Raw genomic sequence first — 27,019 nt, 5'->3', positions numbered from 1 at the left:
TGCGTCTTCCTTTCCTGTGGCGGTCTACATGAGAGACAGTTTCATCATAGAGCTTGATGGTTTTTGCGACTGCACTTGAAGAAACGTTCAAAGTTCTTGAAATGTTCCTGATTGACTGACCTTCATATCTTAAAGTAATGATGGACTGTCATTTCTCTTTGTTTATTTGAGCTGTTCTTGCCATAATATGGACTTGGTATTTTACCAAATAGGGCTATCTTCTGTATACCACCCCTACCTTGTCACAACACAACTGATTGGCTCAAATGCATTAAAAAGAAAGAAATACCACAAATATACTTTTAGCAAGCCACACCTGTTAATTGAAATGCATTCCAGGTGACTACCTCATGAAGCTGGTCGAGAGAATGCCAAGAGTGTGCAAAGCTGTCATCAAGGCAAAGGGTGTTTACTTTGAAAAATCTAAAATATATTTTGATTTGTTTAACACTTTTTTGGTTACTACATTGTCCAGGTGGGAGAGGGAGTGTGGAATGCAATAGAGATTGCGTCATCTGTGGATCTGTTGGGGCAGTATGCGATTTGGAGTGGGTCCAGGGTGTCTGGAATAATGGTGTTGATGTGAGCCATGACCAGCCTTTCAAAGCTTTTCAGTGCTACGGCATGATAGTCATTTAGACAGGTTACATTGGCATTCTTGGGCACAGGGACTATGGTGGTCTGATTGAAACATGTATGTTTTACAGACTGGGTCAGAGAGAGGTTGAAATTGTCAGTGTAGACACTTGCCAGCTGGACAGCACATGCTCTGAGTACTCGTCCTGGTAATTCATCTGGCCTCACAGCCTTTGAATGTTAACCTGTTTAAAAGTCTTACTCACATTGGCAACGGATAGCGAGATCACACAGTCGTCCGGAACAGCTGATGCTCTCGTGCATGGTTCAGTGTTGCTTGCCTGGAAGCGAGCATAGAAGGCATTTAGCTTGGCTGGTAGGCTCGCATCACTGGGCAGCTCGCGGCTGGATTTCCCTTTGTAATCTGTGATATATTGCAAGCCCTGCCACATCCGACGAGAGTCAGAGCTAGCGTAGTAGAATTCGATCTTAGTCCTGTACTGATGCTTTGCTATTTTGATGGCTCGTCTGAGATCGTAGTGGGTTTTCTTGTAAGTGTCTGGATTAGTGTCCCATTCCTTGAAAGTGTCAGCTCTAACCTTCAGTTCAGTACAGATGTTGCCTGTAATCTATGGCTTCTGGGATATGTACGTATGGTCACTGGGGGAACGACATAGCTGATGCACTTATTAATGAAGCCGGTGATTGACGTGGTAACACCTCATGTTATTGGATGAATCCTGGAACATATTCCAGTCTGTGCTAGCAACATCTCTCTCTCTCTCTCTCTCTCTCTCTCTCTCTCTCTCTCTCTCTCTCTCTCTTTCTCTCTCTCTCACTCTCCCTTTCTCTCTCTCTAGCTTTCTCTCTCTCCCTCTCTCTCACGCGCAAATTTTTCAGCGTTGCCTGGGACTGTGTACTGTCTCTCCCAAATTGGCGACCCGTCATTCAGGGCAGGTGGGGCAGAGCCCCACCTATTTTGAGCCCCTCATTTTTAGCCAAAAAAAATGTGTTATGTTATGTTATTTTGGCATTAAAATGTGTCACATATCAGTTTGCAAAGAATGTAAAAAAAAAAAAAAATCCTTGAGTTACATGTGGGACGAACTCGTCCCACCTACGTAAAAGCCACTGAAATCCAGTGGCGCGATTTTTGAATCGTTAGAAATGCTATAACTTCAATTTCTCAAACATATGACTATTTCACAGCTATTTAAAGACAAGAATCTCGTTAATCTAACCCCACTGTCCGATTTCAAAAAGGCTTTACAACAAAAGCAAAACATTAGATTATGTCAGCAGAGTGCCCAGCCAGAAAAAATCTGACACCCATTTTTCAAGCTAGCATATCATGTCACATAAACCCAAACCACAGCTAAATGCAGCACTAACCTTTTATAATCTTCATCAGATGACACACCTAGGACATTGTGTTATACAATACATGCATGTCTGTTCAATCAAGTTCATATTTATATCAAAAACCAGCTTTTTACATTAGCATGTGACGTTCAGAAAAAGCATAACCACCGCAAACTTCCGGTGAATTTACTAACAGTTTGCTAAATTACTCACGATAAACGTTCACAAAAAGCATAACAATTATTTTAAGAATTATAGATACATTACCCCTCTATGCACTCGATATGTCCGATTTTAAAATAGCTTTTCGGATGAAGCACATTTTGCAATAATCTAAGTACATAGCCCGGCATTACAGGGCTAGCTATTTAGATACCCACCCAGGTCAGCATCCACCAAAATCACATTTCCTATAAGAAAGATGTTCTTACCTTGCTTGTTCTTCATCAGAATACACTGCCAGGACTTCTACTTCAATAACAAATGTTGGTTTGGTCCCAAATAATCCATCGTTATATCCAAACAGCGACGTTTTGTTCGTGAGTTCTAGAATGCTTCTTCGCGGTGTCGCGCATGGCGCATTGGCGTGTCAAAAATGTCTAAATATTCCATTACCGTACTTCGAAGCATGTCAACCGCTGTTTAAAACCAATTTTTATGCCATTTATGTCATAGAGAAGTGTTAATATTCCGACCGGGAGTATGCATTGAGCCTAAACAGCCGAATAAAATTTCTCCTCAGAAGCGACTCATGCACGCGCATCATTGAAAGGTCCTCCGAGCATCCACTTACAAAAGGCGATAATATATTTCAACCTGAGGTTCCCTCGTAAACCTTCAGTTATTTCGCGGGCTCTGAGAGCCTATTGGAGCCCTGGGAATTGTCACGTTACAGCTAAGATCCTTACTTTTCAATAAAAAGAGGTAAGACGCACGACTCCTTGTCAGACAGGGTACTTCCTGCTTGAAGCCTTGTCAGGTTTTTGCCTGCCATAGGAGTTCTGTTATACTCACAGACACCATTCAAACAGTTTTAGAAAATTCAGAGTGTTTTCTATCCAAACCTGAACAATAATATGCATATTCTAGCTTCTGAGTTGGTGTAGGAGGCAGTTAAAAATGGGAACATATTTTTTCCAAAATTCTCAATACTGCCCCCTATACCAAAGAGGTTAATAAAGCTTCATGCAAACATGGTCTCTTTTTTGCTTTCTTGAGTAAGGCAGCGCCAAAATGCAGGTGTTTCAGCCTAGCTCAGTGCTTTCTGTGGTGGTAGGGCAACCAGTGGAAATTATGGAGCGTATGTGTTGGTAATGTTCTCTAGTTGCACCATGATTAGCTCAGTGTTCTGTCACTCATGTGGACAGTACGAGTTCCCGACTTACAATTCCAAGTCTAAGGGTAGACTTCGAAAATTCAAGCCCCTTGGGTGCTGCCATAGAGTTACATTAGAAGTGCCCATCCAATAAGGCTCAAGGTCATTGGCCAAAGATAAAATTATGTCAAATCATGTTATACTGTATCTACAGTAGCTTTGATTGGACTGATGTCAAAATCATACTTTCAAAATCTTAGCAAGCAGTCATCATCATGAATCAAGTCGACAATCCTTTTTAATCCTTGTCATATGAAGATAAATAATGAAGAGAAATTATGGATAAAATGTATCGGTGCTCATCGGCCATTGGACATAAACATTACACAACAAGTTGGAAATTGCAAATTCAACAATGAGTGGTTTGGTAGGAATCAGTAACAGTGGCTAACTGCAAGCATTGCAAAGCAATCACTAGTGGTCCCAAATCTGTGTTCCTAAATCTGGGATTGTGTCTCTTTTCCAAGTTTAAAATGATAAACATTCAACATTGGCCATGCTGTCAATGAAGCATGGTTTGTGCCGCACCCAAAACAACTGTTAACTCGGAACTGCGAAGCTGAAGATCAAGGACGTCCTCCTGGTTCAACCTTGTTTTTTTCAGAGTTCACCGGAAAGCACCATAAACCCAGAAATTTGCCCACAAAGGACCACCGTGCCACCTTCCTGTACAAGTGAGCACAGCACAACAAGGTGAGTCCAAAAATGTCTTGTATGCGGCTGCATAAATGATGTAAAATGCTAGGAAGATATGTATACTGTAGATAAGAAAGTAATATTAAGTGTATGTTGTGTAGTAAGCCGTTAGTAGCCCATGTGCTTCACCCTAAAAATGTGGTCTATTTACCTTTCTTAATTTCACATACTGTTCTGACTTGGTGGTGCACATGTAGCCTATAACCTGTTTTAGAGAATTGTAATCATCGAATGTTTAAGAGCTTTCATTGTCTGTTTATATGCCCCCTTTATTTATCCTACAGTTCTAACTTGGTTTACAGGGAGAATACTGTAAGAACAGCCCATGTTCTGAATTCTGTCGCTGTACATTTCAAAAGTGTTAAACAAATAGTTATGTTGACTATGTCCGTCCTAGCTCGCTCATTAATGTCTTAATCAAAACCACGGATTGCCTCTAATCCGCTTGTCGTCCTCTTATGCAATAGTTTGTACATCTCAATTGTTTAAGCAAGTCAGCCATATCAGCTATGTTTTTTAAAAGGCAGTAAATGAGGCTGAATGAACTGTTTTGCTGCCAGACAAGGCTCCACTGATATCCAGGTGTAGCAGTAGTAAGATGTTGGGACTGCTGTTGGAACAGCTTTATGTAGGCCCTAATAGTTTGTGGGCACCGTTTGTCACCATTATAGAACAATTAATGTATTGTTGCTGGCATGCATCCCACGTTTTATTATTTTTTGCCCCACCAAGATTTGCATGCTAAAATTGCAACTGCTCTCTCAGCCCTATCCCAAACTTGACTCTCTCTCCCAGCCCCATCTCAACCTTGACTCTCTCTCCCAGCCCTATCCCAACCTTGACTCTCTCTCCCAGCCCTATCCCAACCTTGACTCTCTCTCCCAGCCCCATCCCAAACTTGACTCTCTCTCCCAGCCCCATCCCAACCTTGACTCTCTCTCCCAGCCCCATCTCAACCTTGACTCTCTCTCCCAGCCCTATCCCAACCTTGACTCTCTCTCCCAGCCCCATCTCAACCTTGACTCTCTCTCCCAGCCCTATCCCAACCATGACTCTCTCTCCCAGCCCTATCCCAACCATGACTCTCTCTCCCAGCCCTATCCCAACCATGACTCTCTCTCCCAGCCCTATCCCAACCTTGACTCTCTCTCCCAGCCCCATCTCAACCTTGACTCTCTCTCCCAGCCCTATCCCAACTATGACTCTCTCTCCCAGCCCTATCCCAACCTTGACCCTGTCTCTCCCAGCCCCATCCCAACCTTGACTCTCTCTCACAGCCCCATCTCAACCTTGACTCTCTCTCCCAGCCCCATCTCAACCTTGACTCTCTCTCCCAGCCCTATCCCAACCTTGACCCTGTCTATCCCAGCCATGTCCCAGTCCTGACTCTCTCTCCCAGCCCTATCCCAACCTTGACCCTGTCTATCCCAGCCCCATCTCAACCTTGACCCTGTCTCTCCCAGCCCTATCCAAACCTTGACCCTGTCTCTCCCAGCCCTATCCCAACCTTGACCCTGTCTATCCCAGCCATGTCCCAGTCCTGACTCTCTCTCCCAGCCCTATCCCAACCTTGACCCTGTCTATCCCAGCCCCATCTCAACCTTGACCCGGTCTCTCCCAGCCCTATCCAAACCTTGACCCTGTCTCTCCCAGCCCTATCCCAACCTTGACCCTGTCTATCCCAGCCCCATCTCAACCTTGACCCTGTCTCTCCCAGCCCTATCCAAACCTTGACCCTGTCTCTCCCAGCCCTATCCCAACCTTGACCCTGTCTATCCCAGCCATGTCCCAGTCCTGACTCTCTCTCGCCCACATTCTTCAACGCTGGGCCTGGGCCAAGCAGTAAGCAGCAGAAGTCAGAGTTCATGCCTGGTGACCCAGAGCCCTCAGATAGAGAGCCTCCCCACACCAAGCATCAACACCAGAGGCACTTTGAAGGGCTAAAACCAACAGGGGTCATGGTCTGAGAAAACATAAGATCCACACCTTCTCTAGCCAAACACCACAATGGCATCAAATAGCCTTCCCACACCAGAGGCATCAAAAAGTCTGAGCTTGCTACACCACAGGCACGATAAAGACCTTATACCAATAGGGTCATAGTGATAGAAAATATGAGAACCACACCTCACTCCATTCACCTTCTCACTCCATTCACTCCATACACCTTATTTACACCCTGTTGCGACTATTACTGCCTCTCCACACCACATACACTTTCAACGGCTGAAACCAATTGGGTTCATGGTCTGAGAAAAACCTTCTCTAGCCATACACCCTCCCCATTGTGACTACTTCTTCTCTCTCCACAGTGTGCTTCCCTTTACCACCTCAGTCAATTAGACACAGTGTATTAATGTAGCACTACATACAGATGCAGGATCTCAATTTAATCCCCCTGTTGCAAGAGAACATTCCTGCAATGTAGGACATTTAAAACCTGTAGTGTTTTTGAGGTGACTGAAGGTGACAGAAGTTTGGAATTTCCACTTTGACATTTCACACTTAATTTTCCTTTAAGAAAAATGTATCAACCCCTGCAAAAATGTCCATTAATTACAATCCATATAATAATTAATATGTCCTGTTGCAGCAGGCTTATTTTCCTGCTGTAGAAAACTGGTTCAAATTAAGATCCGACATCTGTAGGGAATCAGGTGCCATTTCAGATACACACAGTGTAATAATAACAACAACAGATCTGATGCCCTGAGCCAGACTTTCTCCTGGCAGGAGTGTATCAGGGTCCTGGAAACAACAGAGCACCCCCAGGGTTGTCTCAGTCACCGTAAAGGGTACAGTATGCTAATGTGAGCTACTAAAGAAGAGAAGCACTAATGTTTACACAGTCTAAAGCTGTAAAAGTACAACTAGTCAAGTCTCACAACTATTTACAATCGCTTCATAACCGCAATGTAACTGTTGAAGAAATACACCAGTGAAATGTTTAAGGGAGATCAGTTGTATATTTAAGTTTTACAGGGAGATTTTTGTTCATTTTCTGCTCTTTAAATCATTTGTCAATCAATGTGGTTTCCAGGTATTTTACAGGACCCATGTTACCTTGTGTGGTTGACACGCAAGCAAAATCTATGCAAATGTAGCATATTTTCCAAGAACATCAGAAGTGTAAATCCCTATTTTTATGCAGTGTAAATCAGTGCAACACTTTATAAGTTCCAGATGCCTCTCTGGACGTCTTGCAGAATCACCCGTGTAGGTACCAACATATTTATTTGATTTTCATTCTTAACTGCAGCCAAGGGTCAAGAGGTTCTTATCACACACTCACTTTGACTGGAGCAAGGTGAAGTGATGTCACATTCCGTGAATTGGATGTGCTTTTATTATTTATTTCCTTGGTTGTAAAGATATCAGAGTTCCAATGATGCCTCTCTGTGTTATTGGATGATTGAATGTTTAAGTGCAACTATAAATAACTTCTAGGCGTAGTACCTTTAACCTTTCGATTAAATTAAGTGTTCAGTGCTCCCCTTGTGAAAATGGGGTCCGGTCCGGCAGAAACTGGTTGGTTAAGGACTGGTTGTGGGAGCCAAAAGACCTGGGTTCAAACACTATTTGAAATCTTTCAAATACTTTGAGCGTTTGTTCTATCCTGCCTGGAGTGACAAATGGATGGAGTTTGCAGTTTTGGGACTATTCTATTGGTCCATGAAGCCAGGCAAGCTTAATCCCGCACAGATAAAGTCATTGAAATTATTTGAAATAGTATTTGAACCCAGGAATGTGGGCCAATGAGAAAGTTTGTCTTGCTGGAAGGAGACAGTAGGAATGTAACAGGAAGTCAAGGGGCTGAGAGTCTAAATAAAGGTTCCTTCCTTTTAAAAGCGATGTCATAAACATCTACACACTCTCTTGATGTTTCCCAAATGTCACCCTTTTTCCTATATAGTACACTGCTTTTGACCCATAGGACTCAAAAGTAGTCAAAGTAGTGCACTATATGGGAATAAGGTGCCATTTGGGGTGCACACTGACTGTACAGGAAACTCATAGGTCACGTCATGTCACAATTTTCTTGCTATTCTTTCCACGTATTGTAATAGTACTGATGTTACTTGTGTGAGATTTGAAAGAATGGGCTACTTACTTGGAGTTTTCACTGATTTCCAGGGAGGGCCCCAGGCCCAAAAGTGTCCTGTAATTTATAGCTCTGGGCTCTGTTTCTCAGATAAGAAGGGGAAGACAAAGTATAGGGCTTACATTTGAGTCTCAAATTAAGCTGTCATTGGTGCACACACATTCACAGAAGTGTAGGGGGCCTGTTAAAAATGCCTCACTTCAAGGCAGGCAGAATATAGTCTCCAGATTGAACATCATCCCTGGGAACCTACAGCAAGTATTGAGGTAGTGTTGTGTCAATCAATCAATCAAATGTATTTATAAAGCCCTTTTTACATCAGCCGATGTCACAAAGGGCTATACAGAAACCCAACCTAAAACCCCAAACAGCAAGCAATGCAGATATAGAAGCACGGTGGCTAGGAAAAACTCCCTAGAAAGGCAGGAACCTAGGAAGAAACCTAGAGAAGAACCAGGCTCTGAAGGGTGGCCAGTCCTCTTCTGGCTGTGCTGGGTGAAGATTATAACAGTACATGGCCAAGATGTTCAAAGTTCATAGATGACCAGCAGGGTAATATAATAATAATCACAGTGGTTGTAGAGGGTGCAACAGCACATCCGGTGAACAGGTCAGGGTTCTTAGACGCAGGCAGAACAGTTGAAACTGGAGCAGCAGCATGACCGGTGGACTGGGGATAGCAAGGAATCATCAGGCCAGATAGTCCTGAGGCATGGTCCCAGGGCTCAGGTCCTCTGGGAGGGGAGGGAGAGGGAGAGAGAATTAGAGGGAGTGCACTTAAATTCACACAGGACACCAGATAAGACAGGAGAAATACTCCAGATATAACAGACTGACCCTAGCCCCCTGACAAATAAACCATTGCAGCATAAATACTGGAGGGTGAGACAGGAGGGGTTGGGAGACACTGTGGCCTCGTCCAACGATACCCCCGGACAGGGCCAACCAGGCAGGATATAACCCCATCCACTTTGCCAAAGCACAGCCCCCACACCACTAGAGGGATATCTTCAACCACCAACTTACTACCTTGAGACAAGGCTGAGTATAGCCCACGAAGATCTCCCCCACAGCACGAACCCTAGGGGGGCGTCAAGCTGGAAAGGAAGTTCACGTCAGTGACTCAACCCACTCAAGTGACACACCCCTTCTAGGGACAGCATGGAAGAGCACCAGTAAGCCAGTAAGCCAGCCACAGTAATAGGGTTAGAGGCAGAGAATCCTAGTGGAGAGAGGGGAACCGGCCAGGCAGAGACAACAAGGGCGGTTCGTCGCACCAGTACTTTTCCGTTCACCTTGACACCCCTGAGCCAGACTACACTCAATCATAGAACCTACTGAAGAGATGAGTCTTCAATAAAGACGTAAAGGTTGAGACCGAGTCTGCGTCTTTCACATGGGTAGGCAGACCATTCCATAAAATTGAGCTCTATAGCAGAAAGCCCTGCCTCCAGCTGTTTGCTTAGAAATTCTAGGAACAACAAGGAGGATTGCATCTTGTGACCGTAGTGTACGTGTAGGTATGTACGGCAGTACCAAATCGGAGAGATAGGTAGGAGCAAGCCCATGTAATGCTTTGTAGGTTAGCAGTAAAACCTTGAAATCATCCCTAGCCTTAACAGGAAGCCAGTTCTAGTCAAGATTATTGCAGCCGTGTTAAGCACTACATTAAGTTTATTTAGTGCTTTATCCAGGTAGCCGGAAAGTAGACTGCATTGCAGTAGTCTAATCTAGAAGTGACAAAGGCATGGATTAGCTTTTCTGCATCATTTTATGACAGAACGTTTCAGATTTTTTGCAATGTTATGTAGATGGAAAAAAGCTGTCCTTGAAATAGTCTTGATATGTTCATCAAAAGAGAGATCAGGGTCCAGAGTAACGCCAAGGCCCTTCACAGTTTTATTTGAGACGACTGTAGAATCATCAAGATTAATTGTCAGATCCAACAGAAGATCTCTTTGTTTCTTGGGACCTAGAACTAGCATCTCTGTTTTGTCCGAGTTTAAAAGTAAAAAAACACAGGCTGAAACACAGGCTTCTAGGGAGGGCAATTTTGGGGCTTCACCATGTTTCGTTAAAATGTACAGCTGTGTATCGTCCACATAGCGGGGAAAGTTAATATTATGTTTCCGAATGACATCACCAAGAGGTAAAATATATAGTGAAAACAATAGTGGTCCTAAAATGGAACCTTGAGGAACACCAAAACGTACAATTGATTTGTCAGGACAAACCATCCACAGAGACAAAAGGATATATTTCCGACAGATAAGATCTAAACCAGGCCGTGTAGACCAATGTTGTTTTCCAATTTCTCCCAAATAAGACCCTATTTTCTATATAGTGCAGTACTTTTCACCAGAGACCTATGGGCCCTGGTCAAAAGCATTGCACTAGATAGGGAATAGGGTGCAATTTATTACACAACCAGTGTGGTGTGATGTACCAGTTTACGACGTACCATTGTTTTCAGGCGAGGAGAAGAGATACCCCAGCTGTGATTTGTACAGGACCAATTAGTGAAGGGGGATTCACTCCCCAACAACCACACATCCCCCTTCCCTCCCTCATCCCTCCTCTTCTCTCCCTCTATCCTTCCACCCACCCTCCCTCCTCCACACACTCATCCCATCCCCACAGTTGATGAATTACATGCTACACAAGTCCTCTTCTCATACAACTGTTTTGAATTAGGCCTCTTCTCTTTATTTTGGATGAAACTAACAACTTTCTTTTAGCTTACTCATCTATCTCACACACAGACACTCATTAATAAGGAGGTAGAAGTGTGCCCTCGATGTGTGCCCTTGTTCAACTAAACAAACTCATTATACCTGTCATCAACCAGCTTGTACTGTATTGTAAGCGGAGAGGAGAGCACCGCTGTGTGTATGACAGTATGAGGGATCTAACGTCTGGGTTCTCGTGTTTGAGTGGAATGATTTATGAGCTTTGGATACAAACCCACACAGGGGTATTACAGATATTACATTTGGATTATTGTTCTGTTAGTGCACTCAACAATGTCGCGAGAGCACCGTGGTTACTGTACGTGCTTGCATTGTTTTGTTCTGTCCCTGCGGTACACATGTATAAAGAACAGACAGGATAATAAAGGGTTGTTGTCAGCGCAGCAGGTTTCTGCATCTTTCTAGCTCATCGTTGAAACCAAGGGGTCAGGTTTTCAGACCTCATTTCTCTATCCTGGGTAACATTGGCTTTTCCTGCTCCATTCTAGCCTTTAAATCCTATTTTTGTATATCTGCAATTATATGCAGTATGGTACCTTCCTCTTATTACTGGCTTGGTTAATGCAGCATAATCCACATCTCAGGTAGTCTCTAAATGTGTTTGTTATTCCAGGCTGTGGCTCATTTGAATGGCATAAATGTTAAGTGAATCTGTCCTGCTGGGGTTGCCTATGGTTCCCTATGGAGCAGGATTATACTCCAACCCAGTCATGAATCCTCTCCCTTGGAATAAAATAACCAAAAGGTTTCACCTTAAATATAAGTCTACAAAGGAGAGTTGCCTCTGTCATTTGACTATGGGTTGGTGATTCACAATGATCAGGAAACACCCCCTCTCTAGCCTGTATCAGTATGTGCAATTAAAGATACAATCAGAAATATTTACAGCGGCTTATCCAGCCCCATCCCTCGGCTTATAGCAAACAGGCAGGGCTGCCATTTGGCAAAAAATAAATAAATTAAGGATTGTGTCTTTAAACAAGATGTTTACTGACTGAACATATGCAATTAACCAAGTCCACACAGCAGCAATCAGGATGGAGATGGAGTTTAGGAAGGAATGTTGTTCTGTCATCCTGGTTGTGCCGGTGGCCTGTTCACTCATTTACTTCACAATTGTTCTCGTTTCCTCTCCACATCATCGGTGCATTCAGGGTCTTTTCATCGTATAAGGAAATGTTGTTTACGACCCGTCCCTGTTCACATGACTATCTACCAGACCTGGGTCAAATACTATTTGAAATAATTTAAAATACTTTAGCTGGGCTTGATTGAGCTTGTCTGGGACAATGGCACCAATAGAATAGTCCCAAAACGGAAAAGCAGAGTAAAGCAAATGCTCAAAGTATTTGAACGATTTCGAATAGTATTTGAACCCAGGTCTGCTGCTATCTACACAATGATCTGATCTACACAGCTTTCAGCTGTCTGTCCTATGCCTTGCTCTTAATAGGGTTTATGAGACACTTACTATTGAATGGACAGGCAAGCATGCCTCAAGTATTCAAGAGTAGGAACTTGCTAGTTCTCTTGTGAGATCATGTTGGTATAAACAGTGCGGGGGAGAAATACCTTCAAGTCAAGAGGCTATATTGTGAAATCTCGAATTGAACTGAGAGCCTGCTAAACATCATGTTAAATTCTCGACTTGACAGTACAAAATTATTTTCTGAGGAAACTATGCTTTCTTTTAATAGTCATAGTTATGTCCCTCAGTCAGAACAAATCAATTGTGAGTGTCTTAAAAATAACTTTACATCTCATAGTCAGCATCCTTTTCCAATTTCCACTTTATGTTCTGTTCTGGCGTTTTCTAGATGTACAGTGGTTCACTCAGTGAGTCATACATGCCTATTGACCCCTTCAATAAATCCCAAACACTCCAGACTGATTAGAAAACCACAATTTAGTTTCTCAACGATTCCCAATAAAAATGCCGATCATGTCAGTGAACAGTGTCACGTTTAGCTAGTTAACAGAAAACACATGTTGATGAAAAGCTGTTCAGTTAGCGTCATGGAAGGAAGTTTATATTCATTATCCAAAGCTGACTAACTGAAGTTTATATCCAAGGCTGACTAACTGCTTGTTCCCATCAGTTTTATGTCTTTGACTTGAGAAGACAAAAGAGGTTGCTTCTCAAATGGCACCATAGTCCCTATATAGTGCACTGGGAATAGGGTGCTATTTGGGGTACAACCAGAGATGACTGAGTATACTGCCTGCTGCCCAAACCACATTATACTCTTCAGCACACAAGAAGAAGTGGGAAACAGAACAGTCACACATTGTGACCTTATTTGGGCCTGTGGACAAACCCTATTCCTGTGTTTCCCTGTCTGTGTGAATGAATAAGACGTCTCAGAGTTCCACACACATAACCTCTGCTCAGACACACACACACACACACACACACACACACACACACACACACACACACACACACACACACACACACACACACACACACACACACACACACACACACACAACTCAGCTCTGAGCTCACTGTGGGGGCTAATCAGTGTGGTCACAGAGCTGATCTCACTGAGAATGACTATGACAGACAACTCTCGGGTGGCTTTTGCCTGGCAGGCAGCTAGACGCGTGGGTAGGGAGGCTTTCCCTTATATCCAGCACTGCTGGATGGGAAGGACAAGGGGTTTGTATTCAGTATTCAGCTGATCAGGAGCTGGAATGTTGTCTGAGAATAGGAGGTGTTCAGTGGGGTAGAAACCTGAGGACCTTGGGAGTAGCTCAGGGCTGCTAAAGCCCAAACCTGGTCATGTAAAAAAGCCTTCGCAACAGCCTTCTTAACTTGTCTCTGTTCTTCTTCAAATATGACATTCATGTCCATGTAAAAACCTGTTCTTTGGAACATTAATCCAACTGTTCTATCTAAACTATCAGACAGTTCCTGGGACAACAGGTTTGATGACCTGTGAAACACCTTGGTTTTAAAGACACGTTACAAGACGTTTATAAACATGAAATCTTATGAGATTTCTGACGTCTTCTTCATGTTCTCCAGCTTATGTCTTCTCCAGAAACACACTGCCCACGTTCCTAACTTATCTCCTATAAACTGATAGACAGGGATGCTGGATTCACTCAAGCCCCATACGGGAGAGCTGTATGAATCAAACAAGCCTGAAATAGAGTAGGAGTGATCGTAATCATAACTTTTTAAGGGAAAAGAATCAGCCCAGGTGCTGGAGCTGGCTGGAGGTACTGACAGACTCCGCAGTGGAGCGGAGCAAAGTGGAGGCCAGGTTAGGGGTCCATATAGGGAATAGGGTGCCATTTGGGACGCACACCCACTTTGTTGCGTCATGTAAGACCTTGTGTTTAGGAGATCACCATGGAGAATAAACACACAGGCTAGTCCTGTAAACCCAGAACAGGGTTCAATGGAGATGCAGTGTTTTGTTCAATCAAGAAGTAGCTAAGTCAGTACTGAAGCAATATCACCAAGGAGAGTAAACACAGTTTGCATCCCAAATGGCACCCTATTACCTTTGTAGTGCACTACTTCGTTTTAACCAGAGCACTAAAGGGAATACGTGTAAAAAACGGTGTAAAATAAACTCTACAGCACTCAGATGTCCCTGGTTGCAGCTTTGAGTTTGAAGGAGAACTGAAGAGGGGTTTTGTACACACGGTCTAGTCCTGAGCCCTGTAGCAGGAGCAGACACCCAGAAGTGATCCTCTTACTGCATGCAATAAAACACACAAACACAGGGATATTTCTGAAGACTAGTCTCTTGTTTTGAATTCTAAAATAATCACGAGAGTCACCATCTGCTGACTAGTACACAACGACCAGTCCCCACTTTACTGTGTGTGTGTGTGTGTGTGTGTGTGTGTGTGTGTGTGTGTGTGTGTGTGTGTGTGTGTGTGTGTGTGTGTGTGTGTGTGTGTAGATCAGATGAGACATTTCAAATTCTCTGACTACTTACAAGGAGTCATTGTTTGAGTTACCCCTCAAATCCACTATAACTAATTCAAAACATACACTTGTCAACATGGACTACAGGAGGCTTGAACCACACATAGTTTATTTAACAAAGTCACTGTACTGTCTTTCACATGCACCTCTGTACTGGCTGAGACTGCCTTCAGCTTTACTTGTCCTTTTTGTTCAAACAGGATTGACAGATTTGCAGGTGGGTGGTTTGTGTGTGTATTCTTTGATTAGCACCCCACCCATTTCCTCCTCTCACAGGGTTACAGTGTGAATGTAATCTGAAAGTATCGTAACCTTCCTGTCTGTAACACTGACTGTGGCACTAGTGACGCCCAAACATGTTTGACATAAAGAACACTTCATGCAAATATCCCAAGCTGTATACAGGAAATGGTGAAAGAGGATGTCGTCAAGATCAAAACTGACCAAAGATAAAAATCCTAAAAATCTTAATCCAGACAGGTTCATAGTACTCTGGGTTGCTGCAGTTCACTCAAATGATCTAAATTCAACCCATTTAACCTAATCTAAAATCCCCCAAAATAGGTCCGTGATGATAGCCTATCAGAGCCCTTGCTGATAAGCTGAATGCCCACACAGCTTCTTGAATCTTGAGCAGCACCAAGAGGTGAAAATGAAGAAACGGTGGACCTCAAAAAGAGGAACTAGGTAACGTACTCTCCCCTCTTCTCCACAGTGACATGGTAAGGGGCCAATGATCCAGGCAGCAGCAGCAGCAGCTGTGGTTTGTGAGAGGAGAGCATCTGATGTTGGAGACTGATTGGCTGGCTGGCTGGCTGGCTGGCTGGCTGGCTGGCTGGCTGCTAAGCTGCCATCACAACAAAATCCCAGAGGACATACTTAGCCACTCTTCTCAGATCCACCATGAAGACAAAGCAACTCCAATCTCTGTGTCGCTGGCTGGATGCAGCACAGCCAGAAATGAAAGTGTGGCTACAGCGCCATCTGTTGGTCACATACACTAGCACACATACAGTACTATGCCCTGAGTTGAATACTAGAGGTGAAAATAAAAACTTCCATTTGGAGACTAGGTTTGCTAGATTGAATTAAATGGAGATAGCCACTATTCATGGGAAAAATCTCTGAGTGAACGTGATACAATATAGTACGTGCTTGGAAAGTGTGTCCTTGAGTGATAACTTCAACACTACATTCTTTACAAAGAAGAAAAAAACATCTCAAAAAGAGAATCCATGCAATTTTTCTATCAAATGAAAATGTGATAAGTTTGTGTGATTTCATTATGACCATGCCGGCCTAGTGAAAGGGTTTCAGCTGAAAGGAGAGGTTAAACTGCCTGCTATTGAAAACACATAGTCCTTGAGAAACAACCAGGAAGGCTTGAGCACACACTCATGTACACACACACACACACACACACACACACACACATACACACACACACACACACACACACACACACACACACACACACCATCAGAGGGCTTCTATTGTGGCTTAGGCTTATGGCATTTAGGAGAGCTGTGATCGCAGCACAGAGAGCACAGCAGACCACGGATCACTTCATCACAATTAACTCATTGTGTCTGCCACTTGTAATGGCTCTAACCCCACGGGAGAGGAGAGAGGGGTCAGGTGTGATCATGCTGACAGAGAGGGGTCAGGTGTGATCATGCTGACAGAGAGGGGTCAGGTATGATCATGCTGACAGAGAGGGGTCAGATGTGATCATGCTGACAGAGAAGGGTCAGGTGTGATCATGCTGACAGAGGGGTCGGGTGTGATCATGCTGACAGAGAGGGGTCAGGTGTGATCATGCTGACAGAGAGGGGTCAGGTATGATCATGCTGACAGAGAGGGGTCAGGTGTGATCATGCTGACAAAGAGGGGTCAGGTGTGATCATGCTGACAGAGAGGGGTCAGGTGTGATCATGCTGACAGAGAGGGGTCAGGTGTGATCATGCCGACAGAGGGGTCGGGTGTGATCATGCCGACAGAGGGGTCAGGTGTGATCATGCTGACAGAGGGGTCAGGTGTGATCATGCTGACAGAGAGGGATCTGGTGTGATCATGCTGACAGAGGGGTCGGGTGTGATCATGCTGACAGAGGGGTCAGGTGTGATCATGCTGACAGAGAGGGGTCTGGTGTGATCATGCTGACAGAGAGGGGTCGGGTGTGATCATGCTGACAGAGAGGGGTCAGGTGTGATCATGCTGACAGAGGGGTCAGGTGTGATCATGCTGACAGAGGGGTCAGGTGTGATCATGCTGACAGAGAGGGGTCAGATGTGATCATGCTGACAGAGAAGGGTCAGGTGTGGTCATGCTGACAGAGGGGTCAGGTGTGACCATGCTGACAGAGAGGGGTCTGGTGTGATCATGCTGACAGAGGGGTTGGGTGTGATCATGCTGGCAGAGAGGGGTCAGGTGTGATCATGCTGACAGAGGGGTCAGGTGTGATCATGCTGACAGAGAGGGGTCTGTTCTGCTGTATCCCTGCCCACTGGGCTCCATCACCACAAGAAAGGAGGGAAGGTGCCCCTGCCCACTGGAGTCTGTTCTCAACACACCTATATCTACTCTCGCAGTCTGGAGTTAGGATTAGAAATATGCTCCATTTAATGTAAATAATCATTTTAAATTGTTCTAATGTGTCAATTAATTGAATAAATACAGCACAAAACATGAACCTTATCTCTGATATTAATGCCTTAACAGATAAAACAACTAGGTGAGATTCAGATGTCCATCATGATCCCTTACGGATACAGTCAGTAATACAACTGTCTGGACTTCAGCACTAGATTGGAACAGTTTGTCCAGTTCTCATCTATCACGCTGACAGACCATCCAGTATTTCCCACGTCTACATTAATCACTGGTCTGCCTATGAGCTCTGAAGGGTATATTCTCCGGCAAAAGCCCTCACTCTCTCTCCGCTGAATACATACAGACATGCACGCTCGCTTGTAGGCACGCACACACACAAAGAGAGAAACACACACACACACACACACGAGAGAGGCATACCACACACTCACACACACACAGACAGAGGTGGGAAAGGCCACACTCTCCATTGAATTCCTCTGAGAGAGCAGGACTGATGCCTCACTGCCGAGCATTATGGCATGCCCTGCCCTCTGCTGCCTACCAGCCATATAGATTCCTTCAGTCTGTGTGTGTATTCATGTGTGTGTAATTAATATACACTGAGTGTACAAAACATTTGGAACACCTTCTGAATATTGAGTTGCACCCGCTTTTGCCCTCAGAACAGCCTCAATTAGGCTAATTTTGGCTCCAATGCTTCCCACAGTTGTGTCAATTTGGATGTCCTTTGGGTGGTGGACCATTCTTGATACACAAGGGAAACTGTGGAGTGTGAAAAGCCCAGCAGTGTTGTAGTTCTTGACACACTTAAACCGGTCCGCCTGGCACCTACTACCATACCTCGTTCAAAGGCACTTAAATATTTTGTCTTGCCCATTCACCCTCTGAATGGCACAATCCCTGTCTCAATCGTCTCAAGGCTTAAAAATACTTCTTTGACATGTCTCCTCCCCTTCATTTACACTGGTTGATGTGGATTTAACAAGTGACATCAATAAGGGTTCATAGCTTTTACCTGGATTCACCTGGTCAGTCTATATATCATGGAAAGAGCAGGTGTTCCTAATGGTTTGTCCACTCAGTGTATACCTTACGATCTCCATCCTTTATATCTTTGCAAATAGAATGATTTACTCTCTCTTCAGGATTCACATTTATGTTACTGTCTCCCTTGTGTGGTTATTCCAGTCATAATTCCTGAAATACACAGCGTAATTAATTGTGATACACAATGTGATAACTAGTTAAGATTTTCAACTAGCCATTAGCCTGATAAGCATATTTTCCCATAGAAAGTCAGACATAATCTGCAGATAAGTCATACAGACTCAGTCATACAAACAATTTGAGCAATTATCTACAAAATATAAAAACATTTTGTGTCATATTTGATACAGTAGACAATCACACAGCAAGAAATCAGTAAGTTTCTCAGAGCATCATATCATAAAACCAGCAACATACCATAGATATATGATCATAGAGGGTACTCAATATAAGACAAGACCATTATATGATACAGTATTATAATACAGTATTGGTCTCTTCCAGATACAGTGCCTTCGAAAAGTATTTAGACCCCTTGACTTTTTCCACATTTTGTTAGGTTACAGCCTTATTCTGTAATAAGGCTGTAATTCTTCCATTTAAGAATGATGGAGGCCACTGTGTTCTTGGGGACCTTCATTGCTGCAGAAATGTTTTGGTACTCTTCCCCAGATCTGTGCCTCGACACAATCCTGTCTCGGAGCTCTATGGTCAATTCCTTCGACCTCATTGCTTGGTTTTTTCTCTGACATGCACTGTCAACAGCGGGACCTTATATAGACAGGTGTGTGCCTTTCCAAATCATGCCCAACCAATTTAATTTACCACAGGTGGACTCTAATCAAGTTGTAGAATTATCTCAAGGATGATCAATGGAAACAGGATGCACCTGAGCTCAATTTTGAGTCTCATAGCAAAGGGTCTGAATACTTACAGTGAGGGAAAAAAGTATTTGATCCCCTGCTGATTTTGTACGTTTGCCCACTGACAAAGAAAGGATCAGTCTATAATTTTAATGGTAGGTTTATTTGAGCAGTGAGAGACAGAATAACAGCAAAAAAATCCAGAACAAGGCATGTCGAAAATGTTATAAATTGATTTGCATTTTAATGAGGGAAATTAGTATTTGACCCCCTCTCAATCAGAAAGATTTCTGGCTCCCAGGTGTCTTTTATACAGGTAATGAGCTGAGATTAGGAGCACACTCTTAAAGGGAGTGCTCCTAATCTCAGTTTGTTGCCTGTATAAAAGACACCTGTCCACAGAAGCAATCAATCAATCAGATTCCAAACTCTCCACCATGGCCAAGACCAAAGAGCTCTCCAAGGATGTCAGGGACAATATTGTAGACCTACACAAGGCTGGAATTGGCTACAAGACCATCACCAAGCAGCTTGGTGAGAAGGTGACAACAGTTGGTGCGATTATTCGCAAATGGAAGAAACACAAAAGAACTGGCAAGATCTCACCTCGTGGAGTTGCAATGATCATGAGAACGGTGAGGAATCAGCCCAGAACAACACGGGAGGATCTTGTCAATGATCTCAAGGCAGCTGGGACCATAGTCACCAAGAAAACAATTGGTAACACACTACGCCGTGAAGGACGAAAATCCTGCAGCGCCCGCAAGGTCCCCCTGCTCAAGAAAGCACATATACATGCCCATCTGAAGTTGGCCAATGAACATCTGAATGATTCAGAGGACAACTGGGTGAAAGTGTTGTGGTCAGACGAGACCAAAATGGAGCTCTTTGCCATCAACTCAACTCGCCGTGTTTGGAGGAGGAATGCTGCCAATGACCCCAAGAAAACCATCCCCACCGTCAAACATGGAGGTGGAAACACTATGCTTTGGGGGTGTTTATCTGCTAAGGGGACAGGACAACTTCACCGCATCAAAGGGACGATGGACGGGGCCATGTACCGTCAAATCTTGGGTGAGATCCTCCTTCCCTCAGCCAGGGCATTGAAAATGGGTCGTGGATGGGTATTCCAGCATGACAATGACCCAAAACACACGGCCAAGGCAACAAAGGAGTGGCTCAAGAAGAAGCACATTAAGGTCCTGGAGTGGACTAGCCAGTCTCCAGACCTTAATCCCATAGAAAATCTGTGGAGGGAGCTGAAGGTTCGAGTTGCCAAATGTCAGCCTCGAAACCTTAATGACTTGGAGAAGATCTGCAAAGAGGAGTGGGACAAAATCCCTCCTGAGATGTGTGCAAACCTGGTGGCCAACTACAAGAAACGTCTGACCTCTGTGATTGACAACAAGGGTTTTGCCACCAAGTACTAAGTCATGTTTTGCAGAGGGGTCAAATACTTATTTCCCTCATTAAAATGCAAATCAATTTATAACATTTTTGACATGCGTTTTTCTGGATTTTTTTGTTGTTATTCTGTCTCTCACTGTTCAAATAAACCTACCATTAAAATTATAGACTGATCATTTCTTTGTCAATGGGCAAACGTACAAAATCAGCAGGGGATCAAATACTTTTTTCCCTCACTGTATGTAAATAAGGTATTTCAGTTTTTTTGTATTTCGCTTTGTCATTATGGGGTATTTTGTGTAGATTGCTGAGGATTTTTTTTTTAAATCAATTTTAGAATAAGGCTGTAATGTAACAAAATGTGGAAAAAGTGAAGGGGTCTGAATACTTTCCAAAGGCACTGTATGTGTGTAGTTCATAGAAACAACCACAAGGGGCGTTCTAACTTTGAGAGGGGTAAAGCACCGCCGTGGGGTGAAGCTGCCTCTCGATACAGATCTAGGATCAGCTTGCCCTACCCACATCCTAACCTCCACCATTGAGGCAAAACACACAACGGACCCCAGACCAGCATCTAGGGTTAACTTGGCCTTACTCCTACAGCACCCATACCAGGAATTCTTCCATCCATCTCCAGAATATCAATCTGACACATTATAATCCAGGCCAGAGGGCATCGATCTCTCACTGCACTGTTGAGGTTAGACCGTGAAAAGAGAAAAATTTGCCTGAACACTGACAGCAGCTACTCTTCAAAGACCAACTCTCAAACCACACATCAAAGAAGTCTGAGATCGAGAGAGAATACAGAAAAAACACACATAAATAAACCAGAAACCTGTGTCTTTGTGTATAGAGTGAAGAGACTGATAGCTAATATACAGATAACAGTATATCTACAGTTTACATACTAAATCTACTATAGCTACTAACTTCTACTTCAATAGCATTTATCAGTTTCTCTCTCTTTCCAGCCCTAAATGTATTTCTTTTGTATCCTCATAGGATTGAACTTCAAGAGAGAGAGAGCTGCGTCTGTTCCTCACAGATGTGAATCTGCCATTTTAGCTGCACTTTAAGTCTAGGTCGATTTGAGCACTGTCTTTTCCAACAGACATCAGTCCTTGTAGGGTAAAAGAAGTAGAATCAGTATGACATTATACATCCCAAGAGATAACAGTACGGCAGTTTGCATATCAGTAGTTCTGAGTGACTACTGTATCTCTATGCAACATAATGACAATGTCCTGTTCGTTTCCCGGGGAACGTGTCGTCTCATTCCTCTCATTATGCATACTGAGCCTGAACAAATTGAGCTTTTGTCTGCATCCCAAATGACACCCTTTTCCCTTATGTAGTTCACTTATTTTTTTACCAGGGCACATAGGGCTTTGGTCAAAAGAAGTGCACTATATAGGGAATATGGTGCCATTCTGGATGCACCCCAGGTTATTGAATGCCAGCCGCCAATGTCGATCATCCAATAGTTTACACTGTACAACTCAACCCTTGGGACAAGTTTATTGTGTTTTGGGGATGTTACAGTGGTGGCTCATCTTTTGCTGCACTACAAAAAGGTTTAAATGAAATCTCGTTTTCATTACAAATTGACAAAGGTAAAACAGTCACAACAGTATAATGTAACTACATAAGTGGAAATGGGTGTCTGGCTTTCATATAAATGACATCATCTTCTCTAATAATCTACATCAGCTAGTTGTTGTTTCTTCTTTAACTTCATACAGATAATGGACAAGGCTAAAATGCACCATAATATTTGGTTGAGGAATAGTTTCCTTTATTACATCACAAAATACATTTTATTTTTTAATATCCCAAAGAAGCAAGACTTGCAAGTAGAGGCATTTAAACATAGCTAAAATCTACAGCTACAAAATTCTACTCCAATATACATTTACCTGTTATTGGGCATTGTCTTCCGACAGATGGCGCCATTCTAACGCTCTGTGTTGCCATGAACTACCAGTGCAGACAAAGACGCAGCTGAGCTATCTGACGTGAGACAATGCCTGCTTGGATCTTTCTCTCTGTCTCTCTTCAGACCCAGTCCTCATAGCAGGGTCAAATGTGGAGGAGTAGAATCAGTAATCAGACAGATACACAGAAGTCCATATTGTAAAGGCTATAAAGATTTGTTGCACAATGTGACGTCGCCTCCGGGACCTTCACACTGCAGGCAGAGGGGCTGGGGGGACGGGGGGGTCAGACAGGACGGGGTCGGGAGTCGTGACCTCTATGTGGCGTATCTCTTGGTCCACTGTCGGGCTATCCTGTCATGCTCGGCTCTGTTGGTCAGGTACTGAGTGGCAATGCTACCAACCAGAGGGTCCGCTGAGGAGAGGGAGAAGACAGGAAGAGAGATGAGCAATGCATTAGTAAGAGGGCTGCCTAAGTCTAACATTTTATTTTATTGAACTTTTATTTATACAGGGTGGGTCACCATTGAGACCAGGGTCTCATTTGCAAGGGAGCCCTGTGAACATGAACATACAATAAATGATATCAATACAAAAAATACAACAAGATCAAAACAAACACAACTCTCACATATCACCTCCTTAAAACACGATCTAAACTGTCCAATGGAGACCAGCGAGTCTAATTTCAAGGTGGCCTGAAGGCTATTCCATGAGCTGGGGGCATTAAAAATAAAAACATTTTTCCCCAGGTCAGTGGAGACCAGCGGTTCCTCCAGAACCAGCCAGGCCAGAGAAGGGGTCTGAAAATGTCTGGATCTCCAGTTAATACGTGAGTTGAGGTAGTGGGGGAGTCTCTAAAGAACCATTTTATATACAAACATTTGCCAATGCTGGGCCCTTCTGGTAGTCAGAGACATCCAGCCAACAGAACTATACAAAATGCAGTGATGTTTACGAAACTTGTCCCCAGTGATAAAAAAGCAGTGCTGAGTGGTAAACTGAATCTAAAGGTTTTAAAGCAGATAGTATAAGCAGTGGCGGTTCTAGCTTGTATGGCTCCCTGCCTTGGCGGAACCCCCCCTTCAGCCCCCCCCCCCCCACCTCACATTTGGAACAACACAAATAAATAATCATAACATTTAAAACTATATAAATATAAAATATATACAAAAATAAGACTCATAAATATCAAAAAGAAGTAACAAAGACAAATAGAAACAAATTTGTGTTCACTTGGCACTCGAGCATCAATACATTACCCATCCCCCAACACTGTTAACCAAGAGTCAAGACTACATTACCCATCCCCCAACACTGTTAACCAAGAGTCAAGACTACATTACCCATCCCCCAACACTGTTAACCAAGAGTCAAGACTACATTACCCATCCCCCAACACTGTTAACCAAGAGTCAAGACTACATTACCCATCCCCCAACACTGTTAACCAAGAGTCAAGACTACATTACCCATCCCCCAACACTGTTAACCAAGAGTCAAGACTACATTACCCATCCCCCAACACTGTTAACCAAGAGTCAAGACTACATTACCCATCCCCCAACACTGTTAACCAAGAGTCAAGACTAAACCAATTTACCTTGGTGGTGTGCAGACTGATTTTATATTATTCTTAATGATTTCGCACAAACCAGAAAAAAATGCAACAATATGTCTGTGAAACTATAAATTCACAGTATTCTGATTGAATTGTGGTTTATTTGGTAGCATTTCAAAGTGTGACAGATTGTTCTAATTGCATTAGTACTGTACAAAGTTAGAGGTGCGCTATTTGATAGATTTCCCCGCTGAGGTCAACCTACCCCCGCCCCTCCCCATCTTGTACTTCTGAGTGGGAGACCTTCCCAGGCCGTAGCCTGCCTAGCTCACAAACTAGAATCAGGGTGCCCACTCCGACAAGGTCAATTGACCTACAGTCCCACACGGTGACGTGATATCATTGACATGATGTGCAAATGAGCGATAGAAAACCGATCGTGAAAATGTCACCATTCCGAATTTTTTTGTGCGGGCGCCCCGTGTCACACCCGGCAAGATGCCACCCTGGGCGGTTAACTTATATATACTATATATATATACTATACCTAACTATACCTAAATCCGCCACTGGGGAGATGTGTTGCTTGAACAATCTTACTTCAACATTCCAAAGTGAGGCAGGATTTATTTCTATAAAAGAAACCAAGAACTTGCTCAATTTGGGCTCGCTTCAATGTGCAAATATGCAGGTCCTTAGGGTCAATATTACGAGGCCTAGAAAACAACATAAACTTCATTTTATTAGCATTTAGGACTAGTTTAAGATCAGTAAGCGATTTTTGAACTGATTCAAAACCATGCTGAAGGTCACGAATGGCCTGCTGTACTGAGAGGGCACAGGAGTAAACAACTGTATCATCTGCGTAAAGATATCAATGTTACGGGTTTTAACAGACAGACCAATATTATTTATATAAATAGTGAAGAGAACATGGCCCAAAATCGTCCTCTGTGGCACACCTTTCGTAATATTGAGGAAACTAGATTTGATACTGTCAGTAAGCAGACATTAGGTCCTGTCTGTTAGGTAGTTCTTGAACCAATTGCAAGATGCCTGATCTAGGCCTATTTCAGACAACCTTTGAACAAGTAAGAAATGGTCAACCATATCAAATGCCTTCAACAGGTCAATAAATAGGGAAGCACAATGATTTTTATGGTCTAACCCAGGTATTCCCAAACACGCGCAATCCCGTCGGGGGTACGCCAAACAAAAATGTGATTCACATTTAAAAAAACATATTTTTGTACATATTTTTTTCTTCACATTTTCAAACAGTCCATTTATATTTTCCAACAGGTTATACACTTGGGTGAGTTTTTTTTCTCGCCTGAATAGCCTCGTTTCACTGCCAAAAATAAAATTAAACCATTTAGTGTTCAGCGAAATAACAACACAATGTCAAATACAGGTAGCCTGGTCAAATAATTAACATCCAATCACATTAAGCGTTACTCTCTCGCGGGAATTCCACTAATGTTCCATTTGTAGCCAAACATAGCTGCTGCTCATGTTGGTATCTGTACTGATGGCGTAAAAGCCATGACAGGGAGACATAGAGGAGTGGTAACGCGCATGTAAGCAGTTGCTCCCGACGCCACTTGGGTGCACTGCAGCATCCACCGAGAGGCTCTTGCTGCCAAGGGAATGCCTGACAGCTTGAAAGACGTTTTGGACACTACAGTGAAAATGGTTAACTTTGTTAAAGCAAGGCCCCTGAACTATAGTGTATTTTTTGCATTATGCAATATGGGCAGCGACCAGGTAACGCTTTTACAACATACAGAAGTGCGCTGGTTAACAAGGGGCAAAGTATTGACGCGTGATTTTTTTTATTGCGAGACGAGCTTAAAATTTTCTTTACTGACCATAATTTTCACTTGTCTGACAGCTTGCATGATGACGAGTTTCTCACATGACTGGCCTATCTAGGTGATGTTTTTTCTCGCCTGAATGATCTGAATCTAGGATTACAGGGAATCTCCGCAACTATATTCAATGTGCGGGACAAAATTGAGGCTATGATTAAGAAGACGGAGCTCTTTACTGTCTGCATTAACAAGGACAACACACAGGTCTTTCCATCATTGTATGATTTTTTGTGTGCAAATTAACTCAAGCTTACGGACAATGTCAAATGTGATATAGAGAAGCACCTGAGTGAGTTGGGTGCGCAATTACGCAGGTACTTTCCCGAAACAGACGACACAAACAACTGGATTCGTTATGCCTTTCATGCCCTGCCTCCAGTCCACTTACCAGTATCTGAACAAGAGAACCTCATCGAAATTGTAACAAGCGGTTCTGTGAAAATGTTATTTAATCAGAAGCCACTGTCAGATTTCTGGATTGGGCTGCGCTCAGAGTTTCTTGCCTTGGCAAATCGCGCTGTTAAGACGCTGATGCCCTTTGCAACCACATACCTATTTGAGAGTGGATTCTCGGCACTCACTAGCATGAAAACTAAATACAGCCACTGACTGTGTGTGGAAAATGATTTAAGACTGAGACTCTCTCCAATACAACCCAACATTGCAGAGTTATGTGCATCCTTTCAAGCATACCCTTCTCATTTTTGATGAACAAATAAGGTTTTATATGTAAGATGGCTAAATAAAGAGCAAATTTATTGATTATTATTATATTACTATTTGTGCCCTGGTCCTATAAGAGCTCTTTGTCACTTCGCACGAGCCAAGTTGTGACAAAAACTCACACTCATTCTTATGTTTAATAAATGTATCGTACAGTGTGTGTGTGTGTGTGTGGCAGGCT

At 43.3% G+C, this 27,019-nt stretch overlaps 1 protein-coding gene across 2 annotated transcripts in view; it reads right to left on the bottom strand.

Annotated features, from left to right (window-relative positions):
- Positions 1–22,249: 22,249 nt before the first annotated feature.
- The window catches only part of LOC115161002 (ubiquitin-conjugating enzyme E2 E3), a 34,745-nt gene continuing 29,975 nt past the window's right edge, over positions 22,250–27,019 (bottom strand). For both annotated transcript variants that reach the window (XM_029711632.1, XM_029711633.1), the window contains exon 6: positions 22,250–23,095. In XM_029711632.1, coding sequence (XP_029567492.1) covers positions 22,998–23,095 — 98 coding nt within the window. In that variant the 3' untranslated portion in view covers positions 22,250–22,997. The remainder of the gene's footprint in view (positions 23,096–27,019) is intronic.

The sequence above is a fragment of the Salmo trutta genome, chromosome 24 (genome assembly GCF_901001165.1).
Source record: "Salmo trutta chromosome 24, fSalTru1.1, whole genome shotgun sequence".
NCBI lineage: Eukaryota > Metazoa > Chordata > Actinopteri > Salmoniformes > Salmonidae > Salmo > Salmo trutta.
This window is presented reverse-complemented; position numbering and strand designations above follow the sequence as displayed.